This window comes from Nomascus leucogenys, chromosome 5, assembly GCF_006542625.1.
Source record: "Nomascus leucogenys isolate Asia chromosome 5, Asia_NLE_v1, whole genome shotgun sequence".
Taxonomy (NCBI): domain Eukaryota; kingdom Metazoa; phylum Chordata; class Mammalia; order Primates; family Hylobatidae; genus Nomascus; species Nomascus leucogenys.
The window spans coordinates 126,514,438-126,532,467 of NC_044385.1; the positions used below are offsets into that span (position 1 = coordinate 126,514,438).

Here is an 18,030-nt window from a genome sequence, read left to right on the forward strand (position 1 = left end):
TGCTATGATTTTGACTCATATGTTATTTGGTGATGTATTTTAATTCTTTAATTTTTTGAGATAGAGTCTTGCTCTGTCATTGAGGCTGGAGGGCAGTGGTGTGATCACGGCTCACTGTAGCCTCGACCTCCGAGACTCAAGCGATCCTCCCACCTCAGCCACTGGAGTAGCTGGGATTACAGGCCCATGGCACCACTTATGGCTAATTTTTGTTGTTGTTGTTGTTGTTTTTGTATTTTTTGTAGAGACAGGGTTTTGCCGTGTTGCCCAGGCTGTTCTCAAATTCCTGGGCTCTACTGATCTTCCTGCTTTGGCCTCCCAAAGTGCTAGAATTACAAGTGTGAGCCACCATGCCAAGCCTAGTGATATATTTCTAAATAACTGAAAAAAAAATGGTTTTTTTAAATTATTATTGATTTCTAACTTAGTTGCTTTGTGGTCAGAGCGTATCATCTTTTTCATTTAAAAATCTTTCAGATTTGACGAAAATTGCTTTATGGCTAAGGAATAAGTCACTCTGATATATATTCTGTATGCTCCTGAAAAGAATGTATATTCTCAAATTATTATATGTAATGTCTTATAGATAACTCAAGAGGTCAAACCTACCTATTAGGATATTCAAAACTTCTAGTGAGTTTTTTTTTTTTTTTTTTTAATTAAGACAGTGGAGTCTCGCTCTGTCACCCAGGCTAGAGTGCAATGGTGCGATCTTGGCTCAATGCAACCTCTGCCTCCCGGGTTCAAGTGATTCTCCTGTCTCAGCCTCCCGAGTAGCTGGGATTACAGGCACCCACCACCATGCCCGGCCAATTTTTATAGTTTAGTAGAGATGGGGTTTCACCATGTTGGCCAGGCTAGTCTTGAACTCCTGACCTCGGGTGATCTGCCCACCTTGGCCTCCCAAAGTGCTGAGATTATAGGCATAAGCCACTGCACCCGGCCTGTGTTTTTTTTTTTTTTTTTTTTTTTTTTTTTTTGAGACAGAGTCTCACTCTATCGCCCAGACTGGAGTGCAGTGGCATGATCTTGGCTCACTGCAGCTCCCCTCCCAGGTTCACGCCATTCTCTTGCCTCAGCCTCCTGAGTAGTTGGGACTACAGGTGCCTGCCTCCATGCCCAGCTAATTTTTTGTATTTTCAGTAGAGATGAGGTTTCACCATGTTAGCCAGGATGGTCTTGATCTCCTGACCTCATGATCTGCCCACCTCTGCCTCCCAAAGTGCTGGGATTACAGGTGTGAGCCACCGCACCTGGCCTTTTTTTTTTGAGACAAAGTCTCGCTCTGTCACCTAGGCTGGAGTGCATTGGCACAATCTGGGCTCACTGCAACCTCTGCCTCCCGGGTTCAAGCAATTCTCCTGCCTCAGCCTCCCGAGTAGCTATGACTACAAGTGCCTGCCACCACACCTGGCTAATTTTTTTGTATTTTTAGTAGAGATGAGGTTTCACCATGTTGGCCAGGCTGGTCTCAAACTCCTAACCTTAAGTAATCCACCCACCTAGGCCTCCCAAAGTGCTGGGATTATAGGCATGAGTTACCACATCCAGCCTTCTTGTGATGTTTTTGGATATTTGATGGACCTATATTTGAAAAAGTGATTTTCCAATTTTTCCTTGCTTGTTAGGTTTTGTCCCTGTTTAGATAATAAGTATATTACAGTGTATGGTGTTTCCTTGGCTATCAAAACATAATGACCAATTTTTGTTTTCGAGTCTAATTATGATGTTAATATTCCTAAACAAGCTTATTTTTGTTTTATCCTTATATCATTCTTTATCTTTTTCATCTGCCAGTGAACTGTTGTTTTAGGTGTGTCTCTTATAAGTGCACATCTAAATTTGGACTGGATTTTTATTTTATTGTTTTTCTATTCAGCCTGCTGGAGCTTGTCTTTTAGCTGGAGAGTTTAGTCCATTTATATTTATTGTATTTAAAATTGTATTTTGATTTATTTATATAATCTACTTTTTGGGGGTTTTGTTTGTTCCATTGTTTGGATTCTGTTTTCTTTCTTGGCTTCTTTTTGATGATGACTTTAAAAAAAATGTCTCTTGTTCTTATTTTATGTCCCCTTCCCATTCCTCCCTCCACTATATTGGAAACTTTATACTCTATTTCTATTGTTTCAGTGTTTGCTATAGAAATTTCAACTTGGAGACATTCCTGCAGGTGTCCTTCATCTTTGGCAACATTTAGTGTTGTCAGTGTTTTGGATTTTAGCCATTCTAATAGGCACATAGTAGGATCTCATAGTTTCAGTTTGCAATTCCCTCATGACATATAATATTGAGCATCTTTTCATGCTATTATTTGCCATCTGTGTTTCTTTTTTATTGAGATGTCTCTTCAAATCTTTTGTTCATTTTTCAATTGGGTGGTTTGTTTTCTTATTGTTGAGTTTTAAGAGCTCTGTGTATTTTGGATACAAGTTCTTTCTTAGGTATGGGTTTTGTAAATATTTTCTCCCAGTCTAGAACTTATGTCTTTATTCTTTTTTTTTGAGATGGAATCTCACTCTTGTTGCCCAGGCTGGAGTGCAGTGGCGTGAGCGTGGCTCACTGCAACCTCCGCCTCCTGGGTTCAAGTTATCCTCCTACCTCAGCCTCCTGAGTAGCTGGGATTATAGACACCCGCCACCATGCCCGGCTAATTTTTTTTTTTTTTTTTGGTACTTGTAGTAGAGATGGGGTTTTGCCATGTTGGCCAGGCTGGTCTCGAACTCCTGACCTCTGATAATCTGCCCACCTTGGCCTCCCAAAGTGCTGGGATTACAGGCATCAGCCACCGTGCCTGGCTGTGCCTTTATTCTTTTAAGAATGTTATTTGGGCTGCAGAAGTTTTTATTTTAATGAAGTTAAATGTGTCAGTTTTTAATGGTTTGTGCTTTTGGTGTTGTATGTAAAAACTCATTGCTAAACCAAAGTCTCCTAGATGTTCTTCTATTTTTTCTCTAGAAATTTTATAGTTCTGCAATGTATATTTAGGTCTGAGATCCATTTTGAGTTAATTTTTGTGAAAGGTATAAGGATTGTGGCAAGATTAATTTTCTTAATGAATATCCAGCGTAATGAATATCCAGTTATTCCAGTACCCTTTGTTTGGAAAGACTATCTCCATTTAATTGCCATTGCTTCTTTGTCATAGTTCAGTTGTGTGGGTCTATTTCTGGGCTCTTGAGTAATTTGTCTGTCTTAGACAATACATACTGTCTTGATGTCAGTAGCTTTATAGTAAGTCTTGAAGTTGAGTATTGTTAGTCTTTTGAATTTGTTCTTTTTCTTCAATATTGTGATGCCTATTCTGGGTCTTTTCCTTTCCATATAAACTTCAGAATCAGTTTGTTGATATGTACAAAATAAATTGCTAGGACTTTGATTTTAATTGTGTTCAACCTATAGATCATGTTGAGGAGGATTGATATCTTAACAATATTGAATCTTCCTATCCATGTACATTGATTATCTCTACATTTAGATTTTCATCCATTTCTTTCATCAGAGTTTTGTAGTTTTCCTCATAGATACACTGTAGGTATTTTAAGATTCATGCCTATTTTATTTCTTTAATGCTAATGTAAATGGCATTATTTTAATTTCAAATTCCAGTTGTTCACTGCTGGTATATAGGAATGTGATAATCTTTTGTATATTAATTTGTGTTCTGTAACCTTACTGTAATTGCTTATTAGTTCCAAGAATTTTGTTGTTGTTGCTGATTTTTTTGGAATTCCTTCATAGACAGTCATCTTATCCACTAGTGAAGACAGTTCTATTTATTCCTTCCCAGTCTGTTTACTCTTTATTTCCTTTTCTTGACATACTTCATAAGCTGGAATCTGCAGTCAGATGTTGAATAAGAGTTGTAAGAGGGGACATTCTTGTATTCCTGATTTTTGGGAGAAGGCGTCCAGTTTCTTGTCATTAAGTGTGATGTTAGCTGTAGGCTTTTTGTGTATATTCTTTATCAAGTACAAGAAATTTCTCTTTATTCCTAGTTTGCTGAACTCAGTGATTGTTGATTTTTGTTAAATGCTTTTTCTACATATATTTATATAATCATATGATTTTCTTCTTTAGCCTGTTAATGTGATGGATTACATTAATTGATTTTTGGATGTTGAATCAGCTTTGCATACCAGGACTAAATCCCATTTGGTCATGGTATATAATTCTTTTTATATATTATTGGACTTTTTCTTTTTAGTCATTTTAATATCTAAAAACCTAATTTTAAATGTTTGTTTTTTTCTTGTTTATCTCATCATGTTTATTTTTTTCTCTAAATCATTTTACCTGTTTGTAATAGCTGTAACTTATAATAGTATTTGTAACAACTGTTTTAAGAGTCTTCATTTCTGGGTTTATTTGTGTCAGCTATTTTCCTTCTGATATGAATCACATTTTGCGTCTTTACCTATCTCTTAATTGTTTATTGGATTCTAGACATTGTAAATGTTATATTGTGTGTTTGGATTTTGTTACCTTTATTTAAAAGGTATAGATGTTTAGTCTGGCAGGTACATTAATTTTGTTAGGTTAAGGCCTTTTAGGCTTTCAAAAAGTTTTCTTAGGGCAAGTCTAGCATAGCCCCTTCTCATGTTCTGATTAAACAAGCTTATATTATGCTGTCTCTCTACCCATCACACTTCCTATCCTTTGGTTCATAATTTCTATTTCATTATACGTCTATGGTTTTTTCGTAGTATAATGTAAACCCATGAGAGATGTAGGCAGGAGAGAGATAAAATAGTATATATACCTTAAGAAAATTTCACTGACCACTATGTGGCTTGGATGGGGGCAACTATAGTAGTGGGGAGTTCTGCTGGTAGGCCAGTACAAGAGTCCTGGACTGCTGGTAGTTTGTGTAAATATTATGATTAAGTATTATGATAACTGGGATAAAGAAAAGTGAATAGATTTGATCTTTTTAAATAAAGAATGTATAAAGAGTTTCATACTATCCAGTAGTTGTGCTCTTACACATAGATCCAGGAAGCTCATATACAAAGTTCCAGACAACAAGTACAAAAATATTCAAAGGACCATTGTTATATAAATAGAACAGGATACAGTCTGAATGTCCATTCACAGTGGAATGGATAATGCTGCAGTATGTTTGTAGGTGACATAGATTACAGCAGTAAAAGTAATGACTTACAGCTGCTCAGATTAACTAATACATTTACTTAGTAACTCTTACTTTGCATGTTATTCTTTAGGCAGTTTCAGCCGCTGCAGAAACAACAAAGAAGACAGGCAAAGATCTTTGTCTTTATGTTTTTTTAATCATTGTGCAGTGAACATGTAGATATTGATTAAAGCAAGAATCATTAATGTTCATTTTTAATAATGGGTGAAAATTATTTGGATATAGGATCATCACAGTTTCAAAGTATCAATCTACAGATTATTTGCTAAGAAAAAAATGGCATACTTTCTGTGAGGAAATTTAATGGATGCCATCTTAAGTAATCAAACTTTATCAGTTTGGGATAAATTGACTTTTTATTTTACTTTTGATGTGATGGAAGAACTCGAGGATACAATATCAACTATGTTGTATTTAAGATTTCTTAAAAATCTTGAATTTAATGAGTGAAGAATCAGGTATATTCAAATTGTGGAATATTCTATCAAACAACCACCCTGGATTCTTCAAAAATATCATGGTCATGAAGAACTCCCCCCGCCATCAGCACAAAACAACAAACACAAACCCACACTTTCCCTTCTGGAGAGGCCGAGGGGGTCCAAAAGGCGAGTGAACTACTTTACATTAGAGGAGCACAAAGAAACGAAACAAAGCAATGCGTGCTATTTGATTTCTGCGTAATTCTCATGTGCAACTTTCATCTGGGGATTTCCTTTCTGTCCTAGTTCTTTCTTGGAGTGGGGGTCTTTTCTCTTCTGAGGTCCTATTACCCATATCAGGGCCTATTCTGTCCATCTAGAGGACTGTTCAACTTCCTGAAATATCTTTTGTTTTCTTTTTACATTGGACTGTTCCTTGAGGAAACAAAGGCCTTGCCGTTAATTATAGGTGTTTTGCAATTGGTTCTAAAGAAGACCCCCACTCCCCATCACATCTTCTCCTTGATCCATGAGAGATTTCTGATTAGTATTGCTGTATTAGGAATAAGACATTTCCTAAGAAATACTTTTCTTTTCCCTTCTTTTTATTTTTCCTTTCCCATTAGTAGATTCTTTGAAATTTTAATTCAAGAAATTGTAGGTGAGAAAACCACATAAGATTCTTTATTATACAGCTTACCACTGTTGCATCAATAGGGCGTCATTTTATCAGCTTTTAAGTTACCAGGTTGTGCTACCATGTGTGGCATGGGTTTTGCTTGAAAAGTGAGGTTATTTATTGTGTCTTGAGTAGGCAAACGTGACATTATCAGTTGGTCAAAAAAGATAATTCTTTTTAACTTGGAATCCATAACTAAATGGAAGATCTCCTAAGCTCCTAGAATCTTCCTTCATTCATCCCCTTATCTTCCACATCCAAACTGTTGCTAACTCTAGTCTTTGTCTTTCTCTCTATCTCTGCTGCTAGCTGGACTGCTGCAAAGGCTTCCTCATCAGCTCCTTGTTTCTACCTTTGCCCTTTCACAATTCATTCACTGCACAGCAGCCAAAGTGATCTTTTAAAATGCTGTATTATGTACTTCCTTTCCTGTATCACACCTTCCAACTTGTTCCTTCTGTCGGGACTCATCCCCCCTCATTGATTTTCAGAGTGCTCGCTCTATCTTGTCTTTAGGTTCTCAGTTTAAATACCAGTTTTCTCAGAGAAGCATTTTCAAGGAGCAGTAACCCTATCACTCTCAGTTACATTTATTCCCTCCGTGTTGTTTTATTATAGCAGTCATCGCTATCTTACATTGTATATAAGACATACATGCACTTATTTATTTATATTAGTATATGTATATACATAAAGAAATACTGCAGCCTTGACCTCCTGGGCCCAAGCGGTCCCCTCAGCTTGGCCTCCCAAGTAGCCGGGGTTACAGGTGTGAGCCACTCCACCCGACTCACACATATATTTAGATGCATGTATGTTTGTATATCATTGTCTGCTAGATAGCAGGGAGTTTGCTGAATTGTTGGCCTTTGTAGCCTGCAGAGAGCCAGATAAGGCTTATAGTGTATATTCAGTAAACATTTTTTAAGCTGATGAATACAAATTTGATAGTAGAGTTAGAAAGAAGAATGCTTGCTTTGTGGTAGAAAGTAAGATGCACTGATAGCTGGGAGGTGAGGGACCCAGAGAAGATGTCTTGTCTTGCACTTAAACCTGCCTTTGAAAACTGAGTCCAGAAAAGTAGGAATGGAGACTTTGTAGTACTTTGCTAACCTAAGTTTCTGTATTTTCTTCGTATATTTTCTCATATAGTACTTAGTAGATTTCTTTTCGGAAGCTTTAGTGCCTCTTTTATTGTGCGGAAGAGAATAAGGAGTGGAGACTGTCTCTGTGTTGGAGGTGCAGTGTCAGTAGGGGAGTCACTTCTGTGTCTGGGGTGAGGTAAGGTAGTAGCAGTCAGCATCCGATGACAGGACCTGGAAGGTGAGGAAAAACTTGGGAAGAGCACTAGAGCCTGATTTTTGTTTTTTTTTTTAAAGCAGTCTCTTCTACTAGGACATTCACCTCCTTTTACGAGTAGAATTTGTATTTTGTTATGCTCTGTGTATTAGTCCATTCTCACACTGCTAATAAATACATACCTGAGACTGGGTAATGTATAAAGAAAAAGAGGTTTAATGGGCTCACAGTTCCACGTGGCTGGGAAGGCCTCACAATCATGGTGGAAGGTGAATTAAGAGCAAAGTCATGTCTTAACATGGCACCAGGCAACAAGAGAATGAGTGCCTGCAGGGGAAATACCAGACACTTACGAAACCATCAGATCTCATGAGAACTCACTCACTATCACGAGAACAGTATGGGGAAAACCGCCCTCATGATTCAGTTACCTCCCACCGAGTCCGTCCCACAGCACATGGGGATTATTACATTTCAAGATGAGATTTGGGTGGGGACACAGAGCCAACCCTTAACCATTCTGTTTCAAACATATGTCAGCTGAAGGATACAAAATTAAACAAATACATTATAGACAAGAGCCAAGCACAAAAGTAAGTGCTCCAGCGGATGAGAAAATATGAGAGAACATTAGTGGAAATTTCATTTCCAGATGAGGTAAGTGAGGGGTAACAAGCACCATCAACTTGATCATTTCTGATTTGTCCAGGAATGTCAACTTTTGACTAAACCTTTTTTTACTTCCACTTCCTGTTTACTTATCTTAATTAGAGTGGAAGGGACACAAGAAAGTAGGGATGAGGGACTGAACTGTTGGATATTATTTAACATTATCTGTGTGGATTATTCTTTTCCCTCCTCTTCAGATTTCTAAGTATTGTTTCTCCATGGTGTGGTAACAGCATATATACTGCCTGAAATCTATTTGGCATAAGAAGTTGAGTTGAAAACCTTACTGTTACATTATTTCAGAATATAGCTCAACGGTTAGATTAAGAGTTAGTGTCAGCCAGGTTCAGTGGCTTATGCCTGTAATCCCAGCACTTTGGGAGGCCAAAGCAGGAGGATTGCTTAAGGCCAGGAGTTCCAGACCAATGTGGGCAATATAATGAGACCCCCATCTTTTAAAAAAGATAAAAGAAAGAAAATTAGCTGGGTGTGTTGGGCTGCACCTGTTGTCCCAGTTACTGAGGAGGCTGAGGTGGGAGGATTGCTTGAGTCCAAGAGGTCAAGGCTGCAGTGAGCCAAGATCACACTCTGCACTCTAGCCTGGGTGACAGAGCAAGACCAAAAAAAAAAAAAAGAAAAAAAGCGAGTCTAACTTGTATCAGTTTCTTCCTCCCTCCCAACCTTTTTCTGTTTGGCTTGTGAGATTTTGGTCAGGGAGTCTTGCTTTCCTGGGTTATACATATTCACAGGTCTAATGCTGTGATGCCATCAGCATTGGGAGACCACAATGCCTTATTATATATTGTCCTATTCTCTAAGGACTTCCCGCCTTTTCTGAACATCTGATAATTTTTTGTTGACAAATTATTTTATGTATCTTGTTTCCCCAGCTTGTTCCTTGTGAGCAAGAAAGATTTCCATGTCTTATTTTGAAATTCACAAATCACTGTATAGTCCACGGTCCATAGTAAATGACTAAAATGAGATTAGTACTGGAACCAGAAAAACTGCAAATTTCCTAATCCTCAGAGGGAACTGAATGTAGTGGAGATGTGAGCTGTCTCTCAGCTCTTGTGGTTTCCTGTTACATGGATAAATGGTTTGTGATGATGCATTGATAAAATATTTTTTTGAGAGGATGGGGGTAAAGATCTATTAAGTTGTTGTAAACTGGATTTTGCAGGTATACCAGTTTCAGATTTTTAGATTGGGCTTTTTCACTCCTCTAAAACAGGCTAATTCTTCTCTACTGATTGCATTCTGATTATTTTATGCTTGTTATTGTGAATGAGACAAATACCGTTCTTGCCACTCATGCAGGATTAAAACTCGTACATAGGGCCGGTCGCGGTGGCTCACGCTTGTAATCCCAGCACTTTGGGAGGCCGAGGTGGGCGGATCACGAGGTCAGGAGATCGAGACCACAGTGAAACCCCGTCTCTACTAAAAATACAAAAAATTAGCCGGGCGTGGTGGCGGGCGCCTGTAGTCCCAGCTACTCGGAGAGGCTGAGGCAGGAGAATGGCGTGAACCCGGGAGGCGGAGTTTGCAGTGAGCCGAGATTGCGCCACTGCACTCCAGCCTGGGCGACAGAGTGAGACTCTGTCTCAAAAAAAAAAAAAAAAAAAAAACCAAAAAAAACCTCATACATAATCTCGTGCAGAATCAAGAATCAAAGCGTGCACAATCTTCCATACTTTGTCCCCATCTATGTTTTCTATTGTGTTTTCCCCTACCATCCTGCAGATAACTCTGTACTTCAACTGAATTGTTTTAGTCGTTCCTTAAACTTGTCCTATAATCTCCGCCTCTATTTTCCCCAGTATTCGTGCCTGAAATGTTCAAGTCCTGCTCATTCTTCATAGCATCATTTAAATAGCCCTTTCTTTGTTTTCTTTTTTGGAAATGGAGTCTTGCTCTGTCGCTAGGCTGGAGTGCAGTGGCGCAATCTCAGCTCACTGCAATCTCCACCTCCCAGGTTCAAGTGATTCTCCTGCCTCAGCCTCTGAGTAGCTGGGACTACAGACGCACACCACCACACCCAGCTAAGTTTTGTATTTTTAGTAGAGACGGGGTTTCACCATGTTGGCCAGGATGGTCTTAATCTCCTGACCTCGTGATTCGCCCGCCTCAGCCTCCCAAAGTGCTGGGATTGCAGGCATGAGCCACTGTGCCCAGCCTAAATGGCCCTTCTGATAATATACTTTTCTTAATTATTTTTCTCTCTACCTCCCTATGATCCTTTCTGTTTTGAATTGCCAGTGATAGAACTATTTGGGTCCTTCGCTTTTCTCTTCTTGGATTTGAAGGCTCCCAATGTAAGAGCATGTTCTGTATCTGTCTTCTCAGTGCACTGAGCATTGTTTCAAAAATACCAGCCCATATAAACATCATGAACATAAAAAAAATTTAAATTGAATTAATTGTAAAACACTTAGGAAGCAGGTGCCATTTTAACTAAGTTGAAGTTAAGAGTGATGTTTTGTGGTTTGGGGTTCAAAAGGTCTGTGACATTTGGCCTTCTCTTCCCTTTTCCTCTAAGGATCCTATAGCTTGAGTTGAGTGGCAGTAGAGCATCACAGTCCAGGAAGGATCCTATAAGGGCTCACTGAGCTCTTTTTTCTTCAGAAAAGATCATAAACAAATGGCCCCAAACATAGGAGTATCTCTACCTTGTTTTTAGAAAACATCTAAAGAAGGGGACTTTTACACTTTCTTGATAAATCGTTATAAATGACTCTTGCTGTCAGAGATTTTACTGTATAATAACTAAATACTTAATCATGTAACTGATGACAATTTTATGAGTTTAGAACTTTAGCTGGAAGTGTCCTTTGTTTTGACCTTACTTTGTATTTTCATAACACCCTGTTAATGTACGGAACAGTGGAATAGCTTCTCCATTGATACCAGTGAGCCCTGGAGCTTCTGCTCCAGCCCATAGTATCGTAGCCATGTCTGGATTTTCCCCGATACCATCATGTCAGTTCTTGCTAATAAAAGCTGTAGGGGTTCTCTGTGACTCTTCAGATGAAAATACCTTAAGTACCTGAAAATCACCATTTTTGAAAAAAGGGAATTTGTTATGCATGCAAACCTCAGTTTTGGAGATGTTTCTTGGTGCTATTATAAGTTGTTTCTTGTATCTTTGGTTACTTAATACTGTACTTCTGTTTTTGGAATCCACTGTTAATTTATGTATGTTTTCTTAGCTTTTATTACTGGGGAAAATGTTATGTTTATTGGTACAAGTACCCTTTTTTCTTTTAAAATGGTCACACTCTCATTTTTTAAATACATCATTACACTGGTGTTACTTTCCTGGTGTTATTTTCCTGACTCTAAAGAAAGGAACTTTTAAATAAATTAATTATTGTCTTCTGCGTTATTGAACATGTGGTCAGTTGTCATGTTCATACATCCCAATGATCAAAGTCTGAACTTCTGTCTAATTCTTCCCTGCTGTTAGGCTACCCTGTCATGATCAAGGCCTCAGCAGGTGGTGGTGGGAAAGGCATGCGCATCGCTTGGGATGATGAAGAGACCAGGTGAGAGGCTGTCCAAAATATACTTTTGATGAAAATTGCAGTTACCAGAGTTTTATTAAACTGACAGGTAAACAGATACCAAAAGCATAATGGAGTAATTACAGTAACCATCTAATTTTTACACTTTTGAGTGGGAAAAAGATTGAAATTGTGTGGAAACCTTCCTTATTTATATTTTGATGATGATTATCTTATTATAGAAAGGGTTTTTCTATTTTAAACATTAACGAAGGATTTTCTTTTTGTTTTTACCGTATATTTTTAAAAATTAGAGTCAGGATTCTATTTTCTGGACAGAAATTACTAACATTTGGCTATATAATTCTGAATGTCATCTAGAGATTTAAACCAACTATATTTAAAAGCAGTTATAATTTCATTGAGACTTAATGTATTACCCCAGTATGTACTTGCTTTCCTTTGCTAGTGCATAAAAGTAGTGAATTACTTTGATAATTTTAGAGTGTGAAATATATTCTTTTTCCCTGAGTTTGAAATTACCATGTCCTTTATATGGAATGCATTCTTATTATAATTTAAAATACTTTTTATGACCCAATCTCAGAAGTTACACAGGTTTCCCTCCAGTGAACACAGCTTCTGCTCAAATTCAAGGGGAGGGGACTGAGTCTTCACTTCTTCATGAGAGAGTGGGCAAGATTCTTAGAAGAGCATGTGGAATGGGAGATACTGTTGTAGCCATCTTTGGAAAAGACAACCTGTCACAGCCCGTTTTGTGGGAAAGAATGGTATCATAAAGAAGTCGAATACAACTTAATAGTTTTGCAAGAGATGTGTATTTTGTGGACTTCAATTTTTTTCTCATTGTTTTTCTGTTTTGCACAGTACTTACATAGCAATTTCACTGAACGCTTAGCGCTTATTTTTCATTATTCATCTTAGGATCTCAGGTTTCTTATCAGTCATTTCTCCAGGGCTGCTGTTAGTAACTTACTCTTTTATGGTGCGGATTACTCTTTATAGTTTCTTGGAAGTGAGGTTTGCTGTGCTGCTGTTGATTTATAAATTTTAATTTAGAGCTTAATATTTTGAGAAATCACTATATCCATTCATATATTAGGCATCATTTTGTAAATAATTTAGCCCTTTCTTGGCAAGTAAATAGCACATTGATTCAAAATATGTTTATAAAAATAATAAAAATACATGAATAATTTTCTACTTAAAATATTACTCTCTTCAACTTGATAAATAAACCATCTCAGAAAACTTGTTGAGATCAACACAGGCGTGACTATTAGATTTAATAGTACAAGCTCCTCATTTTAAAAAGTTGCTCTATATCCCTTATTTATTTGGGAAAGTCAAAACTACCTAAAAAGGGAAAGAACAGTACTGCAAACATGCCTATGCTTGTCTTTTGGAGCCACTAACCATGAACACCGTGCCACAACTTATCCACCCCTGCTTTTCCTCTCTCCCTCTCGAGGAAGTAATTGGTTTTTACATAATCCACAAAGATTTTATTTTTCAGGTACAAAGGAAAATTTAGTAGCTTAATTGCTTTATTCCTTTATCCTAAGGGGTGTCTTTTTCTTGTAACATCTTTCCTGTGTTTTTTGGGGGGGAAGTAGCATCTGTGACTTGTCTTGGAATCTGTAGGACATCTGAAAGATTTTTTTTTTTAAATGTAATTTTTTTTTTTTTGAGACAGAGTCTCACTCTGTCGCCTAGGCTGGAGTGAAGTAGCGCGATCTTGGCTTACTGCAATCTCCGCCTCCTGGGTTCAAGCGATTCTCCTGCCTCAGCCTCCCGAGTAGCTGGGACTACAGGTGCATGCCACCACACCCAGCTAATTTTTGTATTTTTAGTAGAAACGGGGTTTCACCATGTTGGCCAGGATGGTCTCGATCTCTTGACCTTGTGATCCGCCTGCCTCGGCCTCCCAAAGTGCTGGGATTACAGGCATGCACCACTGCGCCCAACCTGTAATTATTATGTAGTAAATTTGAGTGAGAATTTTGAAGATTGTTGAAGGTTCACTTAGATATTTTCATAGTAATCTCTGGCTTTCTTTTCCCTATTCAAGTTTAAATGAAGCGTATGGCATGATTGGGAAATCGATTTGTGTCTATATTTTTGAATATCTCCACTAAGACTTTCGGCATTGTGAGTGCAATTTCTGTTTTATTTTTGTATTCCTAGCATCTAAAATATATCCAGGCACAAAGTTCAGTAAATACTTATTGAATGAATGTATAATTGAATCTCACCAATGATATTCGTAGTAGAGTTTCCCGTGAGTTCTAAAATAGGTTGTTGGCGATGCCTTCAAACTTGCTGCTTATTTTATTTTGGTGGCTTTGACTTTTTACTTGTGGTATTCTGGGTTTAAATGCAAAATGAAAGCTCTCAATCATTATAGTGGAGGCAGACTGTAAATTGCTATATTTTTTCTGTTATTGTATCCAGTCTAATAAAAAGTTGATTATATGGTATTGAAAACTAATTCATTTTGCTTCCAGTTTCTTTGAAGTTTGCAGCCTCCTGAGATCTAAACTTTATTCCCCTAAATCAACAATGTAATGGAGGACTAAGAAAACCTAATACCTTTTCTCTGAGACCTGTGAGAAATAAGAGTTTTTTGCAATGTTTTCAAATTTGTCTTCTAGTCAGTTTTACCTGCAATGTTGTACAAAAACAAGCAAATTAGTTGTGTGTGTGTGTGTGTGTGTGTGTGTGTGTGTGTGTGTGTGTGTGTTTTGAGATGGAGTCTCGCTCTGTTGCCCAGGCTGGAGTGTGGTGGTGCGATCTCAGCTCACTGCAACCTCTGCCTTTTGGGTTCAGTTGATTCTTCTGCCTCAGCCTCTCAAGTAGCTGGGACTACAGGCGCACGCTGCCACACCTGGCTAATTTTTTGTATTTTAGTAGAGACGGGGTTTCACCATGTTGCCCAGGCTGGTCTCTAACTCCTGAGCTCAGGCAATCCACCCGCCTCAGCCTCCCAAAGTGCTGGGATTACAGGTGTGAGCCACTGCACTTGGCCGCAAATTAGTTCTTTCCAATATTTCTAGGTGGACCGTAGGATTAAACGATATTATTTTAAAGTTGTAATAATTAAAACGCATCTTAAATGTACCAACCTGGATTACTATATGAAGAGGATTATCGTTAAATTTTTCTATTAGTAGTCTGTCATCGCCAAAACTAGAAGCAGCTTTTGAGATGAAAAACCATCCTTTAAAAAAAAAAGGAAGAACAGTCAGACTAACAAAACAAATAGAGCAATAGAGCTGACATTATTAAAGAAAACACAAAACAAGCAAATCACATCGTTTTTTCTTCTTTTTTTCTTTTGTAATGTATTTACTTTCCTTTCTGATTTTTTTTTATTTAGGTCTTCTCTCTTTTGTTCTTTTTATTTTTATTTTTATTTATTTATTTATTTATTTTTTTATTATTATACTTTAAGTTTTAGGGTACATGTGCACAATGTGCAGATGTGTTACGTATGTATACAAGTGCCATGTTGGTGTGCTGCACCCATTAACTCGTCATTTAGCATTAGGTATATCTCCTAATGCTATCTCTCCCCCCTCCCCCCACCCCACAACAGTCCCCGGAGTGTGATGTTCCCCTTCCTGTGTCCATGTGTTCTCATTGTTCAATTCCCACCTGTGAGTGAGAACATGTGGTGTTTGATTTTTTGTCCTTGTGATAGTTTGCTGAGAATGATGGTTTCCAGCTTCATCCATGTCCCTACAAAGGACATGAACTCATCCTTTTTTATGGCTGCATAGTATTCCATGGTGTATATGTGCCACATTTGCTTAATCCAGTCTATCGTTGTTGGACATTTGGGTTGGTTCCAAGTCTTTGCTATTGTGAATAGTGCCGCAGTAAACATACGTGTGCACGTGTCTTTATAGCAGCATGATTTATAATCCTTTGGGTATATACCCAGTAATGGGATGGCTGGGTCAAATGATATTTCTAGTTCTAGATCCCTGAGGAATCGCCACACTGACTTCCACAATGGTTGAACTAGTTTACAGTCCCACCAACAGTGTAAAAGTGTTCCTATTTCTCCACATCCTCTCCAGCACCTGTTGTTTCCTGACTTTTTAATGATGGCCATTCTAACTGGTGTGAGATGGTATCTCATTGTGGTTTTGATTTGCATTTCTCTGATGGCCAGTGATGATGAGCATTTTTTCATGTGTTTTTTGGCTGCATAAATGTCTTCTTTTGAGAAGTGTCTGTTCGTGTCCTTCGCCCACTTTTTGATGGGGTTGTTTGTTTTTTTCTTGTAAATTTGTTTGAGTTCATTGTAGATTCTGGATATTAGCCCTTTGTCAGGTGAGTAGTTTGCGAAAATGTTCTCCCGTTTTGTAGGTTGCCTGTTCACTCTGATGGTAGTTTCTTTTGCTGTGCAGAAGCTCTTTAGTTTAATGAGATCCCATTTGTCAATTTTGGCTTTTGTTGCCATTGCTTTTGGTGTTTTAGACATGAAGTCCTTGCCCATACCTATGTCCTGAATGGTATTGCCTAGGTTTTCTTCTAGGGTTTTTATGGTTTTAGGTCTACCATGTAAGTCTTTAATCCATCTTGAATTAATTTTTGTATAAGGTGTAAGGAAGGGATCGTTTCAGCTTTCTGCATGTGGCTAGCCAGTTTTCCCAGCACCATTTATTAAATAGGGAATCCTTTCCCCATTGCTTGTTTTTGTCAGGTTTGTCAAAGATCAGATAGTTGTAGATGTGTGGTATTATTTCTGAGGGCTCTGTTCTGTTCCATTGATCTATGTCTCTGTCTTGGTACCAGTACCATGCTGTTTTGGTTACTGTAGCCTTATAGTATAGTTTGAAGTCAGGTAGCGTGATGCCAACAGAGAGCCAAATCATGAGTGAACTCCCATTCACAATTGCTTCAAAGAGAATAAAATGCCTAGGAATCCAGCTTACAAGGGATGTGAAGGACCTCTTCAAGGAGAACTACAAACCACTGCTCAATGAAATCAAAGAGGATACAAACAAATGGAAGAACATTCCATGCTCATGGGTAGGAAGAATCAATATCGTGAAAATGGCCATACTGCCCAAGGTAATTTATAGATTCAGTGCCATCCCCATCAATCTACCAATGACTTTCTTTAAAGAATTGGAAAAAACTACTTTAAAGTTCATATGGAACCAAAAAAGAGCCCGCATTGCCAAGTCAATCCCAAGCCAAAAGTTGTTTCTTATATTACTAGATGGACCATTTGCAACTTAAAGGACTGAAAGAATTTGGTTTCAGTATTGTACATTAAATACAGACATTTAGTCTTCAGATTAAGAAACTTTATTAAATATAAAAGGAATTAAAGCACAAAAATGAGCAAATTGGATAGTTATTTCTAATATTACTAGATGGACCATTTGCCACTTAAAAGATTGGAAGAATTGGCTTTAATGTTGTACATTAAATATAGGTATTTAATCTTCAGATTAAGAAACTTTATTAAATGTAAGGGAATTAAATTTTATTTGCTGATTATATCAATGGATAGAAGGCAACATATGCTCAATTACTTTTAGGCAAGCAAGTTTGGGTTTTTTTTTTTTTTTTTTGTTTTTTTTTTTTTTTTTTTTGAGAGAGAGTCTCACTCTCACCCAGGCTGGAGTGCAGTGACACAATTTCTGCCCACTGTAGCGTCTGCTTCCCAGGTTCAAGCGGTTCTCCTGCTTCAGTCTCCTGAGTAGCTGGGACTACAGGCATGGGCCACCACACCCAGCTAATTTTTGTATTTTTAGTACAGGTGGGATTTCATCATGTTGGCCAGGCTGATCTCGAACTCCTGACCTCAGGGAAGCCACTGTGCCTGCCCAAGCTTGGGTTTTTAATGGATTGGTCAAATGAGCCCTAAATATTTGAATAATAGGCATATTTTAATAGTAATGATTTAAATTATAGTTTGTGAACAAAATATATAAAGCAATAATTAGGTCCATATTGTTATTTTAAAAAACTATACTTTTATAATTACTATTTTTGATCAGTTTTATAGAAGATAAAATTGTAATGATCTGTGTGGGTGTATGTGGGAGGCAATTGCATTTCAAGATGTGAATTTAAAATATTAAGCAATGTTCTTAAGAATCTTCCTATTGGATGTTCAGTGTCAATGAGTGTATTTGCTGTAGTTCCACCCCAGTCATGCAGGTCACTAGACCCTTTACATTTTTCTTTGCATCTTCTGACTTCTGAATCAAATAGATGTATTTTTATATTTTTGCTAGTGGAATCAAGGTATAT

At 37.7% G+C, this 18,030-nt stretch overlaps 1 protein-coding gene across 7 annotated transcripts in view; it reads left to right on the plus strand.

Moving 5' to 3' along the window:
- Positions 1-18,030, plus strand: part of PCCA (propionyl-CoA carboxylase subunit alpha) — a 439,915-nt gene that overhangs the window by 153,852 nt on the left and 268,033 nt on the right. For all 7 annotated transcript variants that reach the window (XM_030813631.1, XM_030813630.1, XM_030813633.1 and 4 more), the window contains one exon: positions 11,694-11,772. In XM_030813631.1, the coding sequence (XP_030669491.1) occupies positions 11,694-11,772 (79 nt within the window). The remainder of the gene's footprint in view (positions 1-11,693; positions 11,773-18,030) is intronic.